Source organism: Coffea arabica, chromosome 2e (genome assembly GCF_036785885.1).
Source record: "Coffea arabica cultivar ET-39 chromosome 2e, Coffea Arabica ET-39 HiFi, whole genome shotgun sequence".
Taxonomy (NCBI): domain Eukaryota; kingdom Viridiplantae; phylum Streptophyta; class Magnoliopsida; order Gentianales; family Rubiaceae; genus Coffea; species Coffea arabica.
Genome location: NC_092313.1, coordinates 4,772,753 through 4,788,416, shown reverse-complemented (window position 1 = coordinate 4,788,416; position 15,664 = coordinate 4,772,753). Strand labels below are relative to the sequence as shown.

General features: G+C 36.4%; 2 protein-coding genes across 2 annotated transcripts; both read right to left on the bottom strand.

The window, feature by feature from the left end:
* Window positions 1–5,797: 5,797 nt before the first annotated feature.
* LOC113730273 (LOB domain-containing protein 3) lies at window positions 5,798–7,370 on the bottom strand. Its single transcript, XM_072081362.1, has 3 exons — window positions 7,238–7,370; window positions 6,696–6,948; window positions 5,798–6,500 (listed from the first exon to the last, which is right to left on the bottom strand). The coding sequence occupies exons 1-3, from the start codon at window positions 7,249–7,251 to the stop codon at window positions 6,090–6,092; spliced, it is 678 nt and encodes a 225-aa protein (XP_071937463.1). The 5' UTR covers window positions 7,252–7,370; the 3' UTR covers window positions 5,798–6,089.
* Window positions 7,371–10,767: 3,397 nt separating this feature from the next.
* LOC113730274 (uncharacterized) lies at window positions 10,768–11,373 on the bottom strand. The gene has a single exon (XM_027254860.2). The coding sequence runs from the start codon at window positions 11,371–11,373 to the stop codon at window positions 10,768–10,770; it is 606 nt and encodes a 201-aa protein (XP_027110661.1).
* Between the last annotated feature and the right edge of the window lie 4,291 nt (window positions 11,374–15,664).

The following is a 15,664-nucleotide window of genomic DNA, read 5'->3' as shown; positions in this document are numbered from 1 at the left end:
TGGTCCAGAGTTTTATTATAGAAACTGACAAAATTCGATGAATAGGGACTGAAATGAGGTTGAGTCCCCTTTATTTATTAAGCTAATCATCTTGCGGCTGAACGAGAATTCGAATCACTTGTACAAATTACACTACTAGCAAGTCTGCAGGAAGATTTTATAAAAAAAAAATAATTAAAAAAAAAAACCTGCGAGGTATACTATATAGTCGAAACTATAGAGCATGGACTTCTTTCGAGTTTACTCTTTGAATTTGCATATATGCTCAGGAATTCCTCACGTGGAGAGTGTTGACTTCTTCAAGCTATGTAGCATCCACTAGGGATTAGCTTTGCTTCAATTCTTTTCTTTGTTTTTCTATTTTTTTTTGTTTTGGTAAGTGAGAGGTTTTTGAACCAAAAATCTCCTTCTAACAATTTCTCCTATTTTATTCAATTTTGCATTTTTTTTTGGTAAGTAGAAAGTATAATTTAGGATCTCCTACTTATCATTCAATCCAATTCTCCCCCCACTTTAATTTTGATTGATTGCTGTTAAAACTAGAATATTGGTGCATGTGAAATTGCTTCCATCTTCGGATAACCCTATAAATACTAGTAAATGAATGGTCGCATTGGAGATTTTTTTTCTTTTAATTAATGTTTGATCGTTATTAATGCACCTAAAATTATTCCATTCTTGGTAAAGTGATAGAGAAGACGAGCTTGTGTTGTGAACTTGCGATAGATACTTCCCCAAGTCACTAGTCTGGGGATTGTTGGTTTTTTTGTCATTGTCAGTAACTTGCTTTCATTAAATTGACCATTTCTAATTTCATTTTCATCTCTCTTGCTTCAAAAAAAATTAATAATATACTTTAGGCAGCATCATCTTGAAGATTCATTGGGTTCTGCCGTTTCCTCCTTTTAACTATGTACATGGAATCGACAATGTGCAAAAAGGGGTGGGACGAAAAAACCTGATTCAATTGAGCGACGAAGACCTGATTCAATTGAGAAGTGGTTAAAGTCCATGCCATCGATCGATTTAACTTATGGCGTCATTTTCATTGGTACCGCTATTTAACAACTGGAAGCAAAGTCGAAGTAGAAGCAATTATAACACCTCTCTTCTCAACCATTAAACGGAAAAAATAAAGCTTCTTGATTTCTGAACGTGATGGAAGATTGGAGACGGTAAGTTGTTGGATTAGCGGCAACCAATTTGAATTGTAGACGATGAGTTTGTACTTAGTATAGAGATTAGAGAGTGTTGAATGATCCATGACAGCACGAGAACGATGCAAACATCTGGGAAGCTGCTAAATTGAAGTTCTAAATGATGAAATGCATAATTTGGTACAAATTCTTCATTTAGTGCTTTTGCTATACGATTTTTTGCATGCAGAGTCGAGAAGGCTCATAATCTTAAGTGGTCGCTTGAGACCTCAGTGACTACCACCAAAAAGAAAAATCTTTAATTGCTGAAACATTCCGTCAACATATACAAGGATTGTTTGTTTCTTTTTTGAAAAGACAAATCTTTTGATTTTTTTTTTCCCTTCTTTTTTTGGTTGAGGATTGTTTTGTCACTGGAGTGAAGCATACTTCCAATTACATAATCATCAGAAATAATTGACATTGTTAGGATGATAGGATCTAATTAATGTGTTTGGAAGTCTAAATGTGGCATGGTTTAGCTCAAGCGTATCATCTATCTCGAGGTTCATTCTCAGTGATTTTGTTCCATGTTTTTAAGGATTGCATTGATAAACTTTGATAACTAATTGCAAAGCAATTAATATACTAGCAAGATTATGCGAATTCAGCATATAGAAGTATAGAAAAATTTGGTCAAATCGCAAAGCATATCCTTATTATGATTATTATTTCTGCAGTTAATTTGGGTAGATCAAACTATCCTGTTTAATTGGGATAACTAGCTCGGAACACAAAATGACCATTTAATTAGGATCAATGGATTATTGAGAAAGCACCTCTGCAGCCTAGCTTAGGTCCATTTGAAATAATGAAGATTGAGACTTTAAGAGGAAGTAAAAAGTCCTAATCTCGATTTTTATGAACATGTGATCAGTTACATTTCCTACCAACATATATGCATATACTACTGTTAACAATATGTTGCGGTATCATCCATCAGATCATACACTGAATGAGAAAAATTATTTTGAAAGAGCTAATTTTATCATTTTAAAAACTCGGATACATAACAAGAAAAATTTTCAAGTTTTGTGGGGTAACAGCTGAAATTTATATGGAAAATTTTTTGAAAATCTTCCACGTTTAGAGGGAGAAAAGGTTAACTTTCTTGGAATTTAGATGAGGTTGCCCTCTCCGGTCTCCAGCTCCGTCCATGCATCATACCATTTGCCATTGAATCTTTCGTATTTGAATGGTTTGAGACGCCCAAAAAAAAAAAAACTGTGAAAGTCATAGGATGAGCTATTACAAAACAACTTGTGTCCGCTATGTCCATGCATGGATTGGAGGTTATATAACCCTTATCACTTGACCATTTATTGATGATCCCACGAAATACTAGCACAATAAAAAAGAAAAGCAGACGCATGAATTTTGATGCCTCGTCTCTCTCTCGTGAGCTCGGAGTGATTAATAGACCAAATGAAGTATTTGCTGTGATTAATTACTATTTGTTTTTTACAGCAGATCAGGCAGAAACCAGACACAAGCACAGAAGATACGCAGAGCATTCCAGTAAATCTTTGATTTAATAAACAAAGGCCGCAAACATCAAAAGGGCCTTGATTTTGAGAATCACTTCATCACTAGCCTGGCTGCAATTCAAGCCATATGGTCCATTTTGATAAAGCCAATGAAAGCGATAAACCCCAGACCCAGTGATGTAGGAAACAGTAAAACTCTACTCAGAAACTGGGTAGGCGAAGGACAGATGAAGAGAGAAGAAGACATGATTGGCTGTGGAGTCATGAGATGTTATTTCAAAGTGGGTGATGATGGGGAGGGGTTTGAAGGGGGGAATAACAAAAATTTGGGGGGGGGGGGGGGGGGGACGGGGTTTGATTATTATTATTTCTTAAATGCATAAAATTTTGCTTAAAGTGTAAGGCAGTGACGCCATGGATTCTTGTTTGACCCTTATCTTAAGGCAAACAGGTCGCCCTTATCTTCACTCTGCCCCAGGCTACAAACCCCTCATTATCATTATCATTAAGTCAAGTTGCCTGATTACTGATTATTATTAGCTTAGTCCTCATGATATCGGCTCTCTACCTATGAGGACAGGTTGCCCCTTCCAATTCCCTCCCCACGGTTACAAGATGGCCTTCCTTCATTGTGAATTTGCGATATGGCATAGGCCGTTTGTGGCGCCCATTGCCTCTTTTCTAACTAGTGCGGGAGAATTACACAAAAAGGCTGACTGCCGAATACACAAGACAATAAGTTTTGACCGCTCAAAAAAAAATTAATACACAAGATAAATGGAAAATAATCCAATCCAAGCCCATTTATTCACACAAGTTTATGTTTTTATATTTTACTTGGGGTGGGTATGACCCAAAAAAAAAATTAATAATAAAGGATAGTGAGTCATGATAAATGAATTCTATTTGGAGAACAGAAAAATTATCTATTTAATACTCATTAATTAAGTAATATTTAAAAAAATAAGCAGCTATAGAGTTTGGTAACTTTGGCGTCTGATTTTTATGGTTTTCCATTATTTTAAGGTGATATTGGCGGAGGTCGATATGGACTTTGAGACAAGAGCATTTTTGTGCAGTATACGGGCCTTTACAAGGGCCAACTTAACCATATGAAACAATGTTGGATCCAAATTCATTCAGCCTCAGTCCACAGGTCAAAAATCAGGATCAGACTGCACAGGCTCCTACCAGAATACGGAAAAGGCCCATTAAATCGGGACTTGGTCTTGCAGGTCAAAAGTAGACCTGGCAATTATATCCAAAACCCAACAATCCATCCAACCCACACATTAATTTCAGAGGTTGGACTGGATAATTTGGGTGTTGGGTCAATTTTGAGTTGGGTAATAAAAATTCAAATATATTTTGGATGATTTGGATATTTATGTTGGACACCCATTATCCAACTTAAATTTAGAAAACAAATAAAGAAATTACGTGTCAATTTGAGATGTTCCATTTGATGCCCACCCCTCAGTAGCTTTTATGTGTTGGATGACATTTGCCGGTTGAATTACGTGTGATGCAGTACTTGTCCATTTGTTATATCATTGGAGTTGAATGCTGCCCAAGTGCCATAAAGCAAATTAGTTTCAGCTTTGAATTCTAGCATTTTCGGGATGTTCAGTAATTGTTTATCTTTCCTCAGTGAGTTGTTGAAGGATTAGAATGTGCTGTATTGGTAACTGGTGGATGGTTAAGCTGTTATTGGACACGTTTTAATGTTGCGTTAATTTTTCCAAGAATTTTCAAATGAATTGGATAGTGATATTTGAACTAATTGGTTGAGAATTGTATCTCTCTCATCAAAATTTCAGTTTAATTAATGCGTGATTGGATCTTTTAAGATGACCCAATATGACCCAAACCACAATTAACCCAGTCTAAAATTAGGCGAGTTGGATATAACACATTTAAGTGAAACCCAATATCAACCCCCAACACCCGCCCAATTGCCAAGTGTAGTCAAAAGCTTAGAAAGTTGCACTCATTTTTTTGTACAAGCATTATTTGTGATATTGTGTTTAAATAAGAAAGGTGATAATGTGTTTAAATAAGCATTATTTGCACAAAAAAAAATATTTACTTGTATCTCAGATACATTTTTAAATACACCGCTTTATTTTAGATACATCACATAAAAAAAATGTTATAATAATTATTTCGAGTAATATTTCAAATAAACTCCTATCCAGACACACAGTACTTATTTGTTGTCTCTGGTTTGGTTTGGTTCTACGCCTAGGGATTAGATTGTATTGCCATTTTATGATCTAATGGAATATAGATGACACGTATGTGTTTGGAAAATTTGTTTTGTTATTCGCATTAAACAGCATCTGTGAACATCATAAAGGCAAGAAATTAATATGTTCCACGATTAAGGTAATGTTTATTGTTTTTTCTTGGAAATATTTTTTTTTTTTAAAAAAAGAGTGATGTTCATGAACAAACTTGCAAAAGCCAGGGGAATAGTCCATCCTCCGTTTAATCAGTGAAGGAATTTGGGAGGAGCTGGGAAGATCATGGCCTCCGCCCGTAAAGACTTGCCTGGACCTTCAGATGGTAATTCAACATCTTAGCCAAATACCTTGGGTTAAATTTGAGGTATACTTGAAGAAACGCGAAGGGAACAAACTAGTCTTTTTTTCACATTTTATGATACTTAATCCAGTCTAAGGCAAAAAAAAAAAAAAAGGTAAGGAGAATCGAGAGCTAGAAACTTGGTGACGTAAATTTGGCTAGTAAGTAGCAGTAGTACATCACAAGCATGCATGCAAATAGTTTCTCCTTATGGATTAAGACCAAAGTTACCCATTAACTGACGACTATTACTATTAGCATCGTGTTCAACAATTCAAATTATCTCAACTCGAAACCAAACTACCAAGAAAGAAAAAAAAGAAGAGGAAAGCAGCCCTAGTGGTTTTTTAGACTATATATTCACTGAGAGAAAAACTGAAATTGTGATGATTGTCAACTCGAATTGACTGAAGCAGAAATGCCAGCTAGACACGTTAAAAATTCAAAAGCATAAGTTAAAACAGATAAAAAGGGGGACATTAATCATATAAAAGTGATTCCAAAGTTAATTAGTAGTATCAGCAAATTAAAAGCCACATCAACGGACCAGTACTTGCATGCATGTAATTTTGTATGGAATATTGAAGGAAACATTCACAAAACCTTAACACAAAGAAACAATCCATGCACCCTCCTCACTGTATAGGGCATTCATAAGGAAAATTAATGCCCATATATGGCTACCAACCAGAGACTAACGCTTCAACAACATGCTGTACCGACAACATTCTAAGTAATTTCTGTGCAAAAGGATAACGAGACGATTTAATAACAAGGGCTAGTCTAGTACTACTACTATTTTTCATTTAATCACTGTCGTTTAATTTGATATGGTGCTGAAATCAGCGGCAGCAGATAGTGGGCAGTACTGGTTGGACGAAGCAGAGGATGAAAGGAGAAGTGAACCTGAGGTGGTGGGAGGGGGCGGTGGCACTAGCAGTACTGTTGGAGAAGGGGGAGGAGGGAAAGCAGCGGTGGTGGCAACGGAAGGAAGCAAGGCTACATCATGGGAAGGTGGGGGCTCTGCGTTAAAGATATCGGCTTCATGATGGGGATTCTTGTATTTGAGCAGTTCATCCCATGCTGAATTGAGTTGTTGTTGCAATGATTCGACTCGCCGTTGTAAAGCAGAAATTTCTGCGGTGCATCCGTACACAGGATCTCTTAGCCTCGCATCTGCCTCGTATACAAGACTAATTGCTACCTCTGCTCTTAGACTCTCCGGGACCTCCTGCAACATTTTATCTAGTTATTTTTAGATGTTTAAGTATATTCATTAAGAGGACAGAAAAAAAAAAGGGGGGGGGGGGGGGGGGCAAGTAAGAAACAACGTAATGAAGGAAAAATCATCATACAGAAACACCCGGATCAAGTTTATATGTTGTGTAAAAATGAATAGGGTTTTATTGATCAATTTACCACATACCGCGAGCATCTTTGACACATTGCTTGCACCAAAGACTCTGTGAACGGAAGCAAATCTGAGAGGTTCGTTAGGGGGAAAATATGGAGAAAAGGGACATTTTTTTGCTGAACAGTGTCGTCTCATTTGCTTACAGGCGGCGCAAGGTCTAATAACTCTCCCGCCTTCACCTCCTCCTCCTCCTCCTATTTGATTCAATCCCTTAAGCCCATAATCCGGCTCTATCTTTACCTTCTCAACCTTTTCCCTGCAAAAACTTTCAATAGATATATAAAAATTACTAGTGCACCGAAACTGAGGAATTACTCGTTACTTGATTTTAATTTTATCCCTTTCAGCCCACCTTAATTATACGTACTAATTTAAACGGCGATGATCATTAATTAGTGCTGAGGCTCGCACACAATCACGTCCCAAATACATATTAGAATAGCCAAACCAAGACTTTATTAGCTCTCTCTCTCTTTTTTTGGGTCTAAAATTGATCATTAAAATGATAGTAGCAAATATTATCAGTGACTGGTGAGAGGGGAGGAGACTAATACCTTTGCGCAGACATTGAGGCATCAACTTGGGCTGCAGGCAAAGCTGGTAAGCAAATGGTCTTTGTTGTTGCCTCACACGAACACGATCGAGTGGGAGAGAGAAAGAGCAAGAAGAAAAGGAGGAGGCGGAGTTAAAAAGAACGCTTGAGAGGCAAGATATGCTGGAAAAAAAAGGGGAAAAAAACAAAAAAAAAATGAGAGAGAGAGAGAGAGAAAGAGAAAGAGAGGATAAAAGGATTTGTAAGAAAGTGACAAAATCATAGTTGTAATAGAGAGTGGAGTGGAGTGGAGTGGAGTGGAATGGAACGGGGGGAGTCTGAAAACTGAAAAGTTAGTGGGTTGAGTCCCTTTTGGTTTTATGAGGGTCATCAATGAAGGATGATCTTTTTGTGTTGATCAATGTATTGCACGAGGAGACGGATTCACAAACTATTTCACAAACCATCCTCCCACTACTCTCTGTGTGTGTGTGTGTGTGCAGAAACGAAAGGCATCTTCCAGGAAGGACGGACGGACGAACGAGCCTCAACAAATCCCATCACCCCCAAAAAAAGAAAAAAAAAAAAACTATTTAGTAACACAACTAATTCCCCAATTGTGCCAACAAATATTGATCACTCAAAAATTGATCGTTCAATCCAAGACCTACGTTTATTTTGAACGTAGTGATCGATGATCAACGAGGTTCCATGATCCTTTTTTCTTTTTTTTTTTTGGTAAAATGAGAAATTATCATAATTAACACTGTGGGTTCATGCAATGTTTATAGTTATGAACTTTTTTACATATCTAAATACTGTTTAGCTTCAAGTGCTACATCCTTTTGCTCTATGCTGTTGCGCCACATGCTTGTAACAATGGGGACGGAAGTTTTTCAGTTCTGATGAATTAGGCGTATTGTATTGTGCCAGTTCTTTTGAATAATATATTTGAAAATTCTCGTTGATCTCGTAGTTTTAAGGTGGTGGGGAGTTTCTATTTCTTTCTCTCTCTCTCTTTTTTTTTTTTTTTTTTTGAGTTCCTGCTAGCTTAATTAAAGAGGAAGGAGTTTGGCGGGAGTGCAAAAATAACTTCGACTTTATCAATTGACAGTGCAAAAATAAAATCAGGGTACCTGCCAGGAGTGCGGAGTTTGTAAAATAAATGAAGCTGCAGGATGAAACTCTTTTTTTTTTTCTTTTACCTTCTCAATCAGCATTGATGTTTAATAGAGTATGCACCTAAAACGATAATCCTATAAGTTAGTACTAAGTGATAAAAGAGACGAGTTTATATTTTCAAAAATTTCACACTTGAAATACATCTTTATCTTAATAGGAGTGTCCAATTGGCACCTATTAGACAGACTCTAAATACGTTATGTAAGATAAACTCGAGGATGTTGATATATCAATGAATGATGAATTTATAAAGTTAAACAAGACATTGAAAGCTAGAAAGTTTTATAACTTACCCTAGAAAAACATCTTTTTATTTTCCAAGAAAAATATTGTTGTAACTAAGTTCTCTTCAATATTTTTTTATTTATTGCCTTCTTCTGCTCTTTTCTCCTTGGTAAAATTCGAGTTGATTGCGCCATAGATGTATGGGCCTCAGTGTATTGGCCTGCCGATTGGTATTCTGTCACACTATCTTAGGCTATGGTAAAACTAAGAAAATTGTACTGGGCCTCGTAATATCGGACTGCCTTCTGGACGCCCCAACCAACAGGCTCTTCCAGAAAAAGCCCACATTCGACAGAGATAGCGACTACACAGGCCTTGGCTTTTGGAAAACGTATACTCTAAAACATACTCCTATTTATTATTACACAGCCTCAGTAAATGATAATAGAGACATAATTCAAATCTACGCATCAGAATCCCCACCAAACGCTAATTAATTTGTTTCTCTGGTCCTAAGTAAGAGTGCAGTAGTGCCCACACATATACTGTATGATCTAAACTATGCTGGTGACATATAATGAGTGTTTGGGATGTAAAAAAAAAGAAAGAAAAGAAGAAGAAAACAAACCAATGCAGTATCAAGGAAGAACTCAAATAAATTATGTCCAATGGAGGAGAAAGTGATGTTGATCAACAACCCTGAAAAGAAATGCTATAAATGCTATAAATATCAAGGTCGACTAATAATATATCAGTGCCAAAGGTAGTTTGTACCTCATAATCGGACTTTGGATAGACATAACGATAGAAGAAATTTTAAATATATCTGTAACTTTCAAAATCATAATAATATCTTCAGAGTCGTCGTGAGAATTTCCATTGGCACCAAGTTTGTTTTTAATCAAATTCATCTCTAAAGTTTCGCCAATCATCATTGTCCGTATAGCAATCCTTGATGCCCCCATAAATTTTGTAGCAAATTTTTTCACTTAAATCTAAATTTGATTAGCAACTCAGTACTACTTTTATATTTATACCAAATGTTATATTTTTTTAAAAAATTTTTAATAACTCAATTTGGTTTAATATATCTCAAGTTTCCTTTACTCTCACGTGATAAATGAAATTAACATTGAATTTGGCATCAAATATTGACACCGAAGAGATTCGAACTGCTTTGCACACGGGATTTGTTAAATATCAATAACCTTTGAGGCCAAAGTATAAACCCTCACCTTGTTTTCGAACTGGTTTTCTTCTCCTTTCTTTTCTTTTCTTTTCTTTGTTTTCTTTAATGTTCCATTTCTTTGTGCAAGAGATTCAGAGCGCAATATATTATACGCCTTTAAGAGGCGTAACAGTTTGCTGGGGACAGCGCATGTGGCAGCTAGTTTCGTGGCATATGCCTTCCTTCTTCCGTCAAAAACAGTGCGGATTTGTAGACCACAATAATTAATTTCCGTTTCCATCGGTTACGTTTTCCACGGTTTTACAGGGCTTCACTTTTCCCCTTTGTTTGTTTGTTACCGATTTTTGCCAGCTCTCGCGTCCGTTAAAGTTGAGCGGCATTAAAATAATTTCAAGGTGCGGATAGAGCAAATTACAAAAAAAAAAGGGAAAAAATTTTCCAAAAAAGATAAAAATGAAATGCCCAATGCTTCTATTGCCAATTAATTAGGTCTTTAAGAATTCTCAAAGACCTAATTCCCCAACGATGTCAATGAGATGCCCTTGATTAATGAAGCAACAAAGGTGAAAGGTAACATTTATTTCCGGTGACAAGTTCTAGATACATCTGCTTTCATATAATTCGCAAAAATATAAATAAAAAAAAAAAAAGAGGAAGGGGAAAAAAAAAAAAGGCGAACGCTAAACTTATCCCGTTTGGAAGAGTGAATAGATTTCACTCACGTAATCATGGACCAAATACATCATCCCCAAAAATTTAAAAAAAAAAAAAAAAGACCAACGCTAATCTACTCCGAATTGGTATAGTGAATATATTTCACTCATTTAATCATGAACCAAATATGTCACAATACATTCTTAACACCCTAGATTTTGACAAAGATGCACCTAAATAAATCGGCACTCCCTCTATATGGTGTTGAAAATGGACAGACTTCCAATTTCCATGTGTATCATCTAAGCCCTAGTACCATGGCCAACAATGGACAGGAACGCCTTCTTCATCACATTCTTCATTGGTTGGTGACCGCTTCCAGACTGGCCGGCGCATTTGATTCCGGCACCAAAGCACAAAGTTGAAGTCGGTGAAGTGGGCATGTGGTCATGATCATCATCCTCATCTAGCCCAAAGTGGATGGCGGAAGTATTTTTTGGGGTGGATGGCAGCGAACATGACGAGGAGTGCGACGATGATGAGTATGATAAGGAAGATGGTGGTGAAAACGAGGCTGATTTTTTCGAAGAAGCTCGGGGGAAAATGGAGTTGAAGAAATTGGGCTTGGAGTGCTTCTGCATGGTTTTCCTCCTAGGGGTGCTAAGCTGGTAAGAGGGAGGTGGTGTGAGAGGAGGGAGAGAATTATCAGAAAATGTGTGTTTTGGGGTGCCTGGCTGAGATTCCCACGTGAAGGGGATCGAACCTGTGTTTCCTCCGTAGTACAGGACCCTGAAAGAGGCTTCTTCACCTTTAGAGCTTTCTTTGGACAACAGCCTTGAGAAAAATTTGTCATCCTGCTTAATTTGAAGGAATCTGGGAGGTGGGAGATCTTGGCCTCTGTTGTGCATAATTTCTTTTCTTGAGCTGTCTCCTTGTTGGTTCTTACTTCTGAGCTGCTGCGTCTCACTAGTTCAAGATCCAAGGCAAAGATGGAGTCGATGAGAAGTAAAGATGACTTATCTAGTAGACTTGTTGTGGCATTTGGACCCTCTCTCTCTCTCTCTCTATATTATTACTACTACTCTACTTTAAAAGATGTTTGACATTAAAAACTTTGCTACGAGTATTTAAAACAGTGAGGGCAGACCATGCACATTGATCATTGGGCTCTGAATCAAGAAACCCCGATTTTAAATCTGCAGAGAATTATTTTGTTATCAAAGGGATACTAGTTCTAGAAAGGTTTTGTAGTAATATTTAGTTTGAGTCAGATCATCCATGTGCGCCCATAAATAGAAGTGAGTAATCGGGGGGATTAATTACTACGTTAATTAATTTTTTTTTTCTTTTTTGGTTTGAATTTGGACCACCGTCTGTATTGATCTTTGATGATAAAAGCACTTAGAAAAGGATATGTATAGTTAGAAGTGCGAAGATGAATTTAAGGCAATAAATGAGAAGCCTTAAAGTGGTCCATGTCTGTTTGCGGGAAGTTGTTGCAGTGGCTGGTGAGAGGAGGTAAAACAAGTTGTTGACATTCAGTTCACACTGAAGAAGAGCTCTATATATATTGCTGAAAATGGCGTGCGCATAGCATATTATTATTTATGCCACGAGCGATAATATACGGTAATGAAGGCATGATCAGTACGATTTTGAGCTGCTGCTCAGACAAATCTAGAATCGGTTGGCCAGTGGCTGCAATAAGTTTCTGGAGCAATTATTGCTGCTAAAGAATTTGTTCTGATGCAGTAGTTTAACTAGCACTGGAAATATGGAATGGGTTAAAAGAAGTTTTGTTCATCATGAATCATGATACAATTAGTAGAATAGAAATTGACTTGTGATGGGACGACCAAAAACGTGCATTTAAGTCTTGAATACCAGGCGTGAAATGATTGTTAATTGATGATGGTTCTGTACTTAAAATCCTCGTTGAAATGATAGAAGCTCCTTCCGATCGGAGTTGGAAATATAAAGAAGTCTTGACCATCGGAATCTGCTCTCTGAGCTCAATCTTTACGGCTTGCAAATTGCAATACCATCCTAAAACCATGCAAATCTACAAACTGAAGATGAAGAAGAAGTTTCATGCCATCGATCACATAACAAGACTTTTCCCCCCGTGTTATGAGGTCTAATTAATTCATGGTCCTGTTACTAAAACCATGCAGAACTCCGTATGCTGGAGTTCAATCTGTAGCAGGCAAACCAAGGGTGTTTGGGCACAAAGATATTTATGTTTGGTACGAGCATTTAAGCAATTAGTAATTAACATAATGGATCCCAGTCATATTATTATTATGAAATGCCTCTGTCTATCAACAATCATCAAATAAAAACTAATGCATATTGTTGGATATCATGATATCAGGTTACATATAGCATTTACTTCTCTAGCTGAACCATCAATTTTCGACCCCCCAAAAAAAAAAAAAAAATCAAGCACAGATAGCCTGTTGTCTACCGCTTAAGAATTAATTAACACCATAATTTGTAGAATCATATTTAATCCAAACTAAAACTGATCGTACATTAACAATGAAAAACAAATCACAGCAGTAATAATCAGCTTTAATAATTGCGTTCTTACCTTCTATAAACGCGTCATAAATCATGCCGTGCATCCGACTTCATAAACCCTTGCATACTCTAAAAGGAAGGTGTATCTTACACAGCAGCATACGAAATAAGTTTAATCTCTCAAAAGAAATTTTAAAGCAATTTATACGATGACGAAAGCAAAATTTCATCCATCATCCATGCAATTTTCCACGTTCTCGGCTCCCAAAAGCACCCCCTGAGCGGCTAAACCTACCCCCGGGCGGTGAGGTACGCCGAAATTTATGATTGGCGTTAATCATTTGTTGTCAGGTGACATATGCTTACAAATTCCTACGACTGAAAGAAGAAACAGTGGTGGGGATGAAAAAAAACAGATCAAGTGAGCGGGTCTCCTTGCGGGTTCAAAGGTGCAGACCATTTTAATCCACATGCTAATTCCTCACGCCACGTGACAGTCGGTTTCCACATGGTTTTTTATTTTCGTGCTGCTCTTGTTTACTTTTAAAACCATGTAATCAGTGCAAGTCAAAGCCCAAAATAAGACTTATTTCAACAATTAGGATGCTTGAACTGATACATAGTTAGGGGTGTTCATAAAGAACCGAAAAAGCGAATCGGTCAAATCCAAAAAAACTGGGTAATCAACCCATAGTTTTAAAAAATGGTTAGATTATTTGATGGTACTTGACAAATTAGGTTAGTGTATGCTTTTTAAATTTAAAAAACTGTGGTTACGCGAAACTATCCCATATGTGTAAGGTTAGTTAAGATAACTAGCATCCAAACCATTATACATTTTATTTTTCACAACTTATAAACTTGTATATTTAACCTTATTTTTTATTTATTTTTTCCATTTCCCACGTTCGTCGCTACTGATTTCATTTATTCAACTACTCTATTTGTTGTCTTTCTTCTAAATTTTTTTCCTTTCTCATAAATTCTATCCATTTTACCACTCTACTTATTTTGTCTTCAATTTATAGAGCTTACATGTTTGGTTGTGAAATAACCTGTCATCCTTAATAAAAAATGAATTAATAGTTTTCAAGAAATAGAAAAAAACAAAAACAAATGTTGAAAATATTTATGCTTTAATTATCTATTGCGTTTTGATTTTTGATTTTGTTAATCGTTTTTAGAGTTGGAGAATTAACCACTCTTATTCATTTAGATAACTATTGTATTGTTTTATTTATTAATCTAATTCTGTTTTTTATTTTTCGCTATAAGTACAAAAGGATTAGATTACTCTATATTATACCCGAACTTATCCTACAAGTTAACCGGTTAGCAGTTAACCGATTGAATAGGGTTAAGGTGTGGAATGCAATTTTACTGAACTGCTACTTGTGGCTAGGATCAGCGAAATTGCAAATGGATTGATTATCCAATCCATGAACACCCCTTACTGATAGTACTAATTCTTGAGCGCATTTTTCCTTTAAATCTTGTTTTTCTTTTGACTTTATCATAATGGTTTTATTTTTTTTTTTCTAGGATACTAGAATTATTTAATAAGCTCAATTGTTTTTTTTTTTAATCACTGAGGTTAGCCCAGTGATCAAGGGAGGACTTCTAAAACATTCTCCACTATTAGTTTCCGCGTTTCAATCCTTTGTATGAGAATTGGAGGTAGGTTCAAGTTTCCTTTGCTTGACAATTGAGGGTACGAAAAATGTAGGAAGGGGTGGGAGGATTTTTTTTTTTTTTTTTTTATCTTTATAAGCTCATAGTTTGGTCAATCACTTGTTTATTTCTTTCCCTCGTAATTCCGTTCATTGCTTCTCGTGCCGCCAATCTTAATAAATGCAAAACTTTTACCCAAACCAGTATGAATTAAAACGTAGTGATACCTTTGATTGTGAATGATAAGAGTATAAGACACGGCAATTCTTTCTCGAGAACGTTCACATTCCAGTAATGAGAACAAGAGATTTTGCAAATTGATGCATCATTCATCCATCTATAGCAGTAATTATGAAGGGGTGTACAAATAGTCGTTGTAGCATTCATGACACCAGATTTTCTGCGGTGGAAGATTTGCGCCACACTTGAATACTTTTTGACTGATAACTGATTAATCACAAGACTGCGCCTCTGTCATATAACCAAAATATGAGCTACTCAAAACAAGATTTCAAGGAATGAAATTTCGACCTTACCTTTTATACAGCGAAATGCACTGCTCTTGACTATTGTCATCAGATTAATGCTCGATGACATTATTGATTACTCCATATGATTCTTGTGAGGATTTTTCTAATGGAACACTTGTTAATACGTTTAAATTACACTTAATTTATCGTATAAATATATTTATTTCCTCTCTATATTTAGGCACCTTTTTTTTTTAAAAAAAAATAACGTTTGAAATGTTTCTTGACGGGTGTCCATTAAACATCTGTTAGCCAAATCAATCTTCTAATCATACACTCTAGTAATCAATACAAGGTTACTTACTACTTCCAACTTCAAGGGCTTCCCGTGGGCCGCATTTGTAGTTACAGCCGGGCCGTAGGCTTGGATTCATCCATCTAAGAGGAATGATATTTTAGAGGGACAATAGCAATGGACTCTATTCATCAACTGATGTCATTGCGAGGTCGAAAAGCCAGACATTAGTAGCCATGC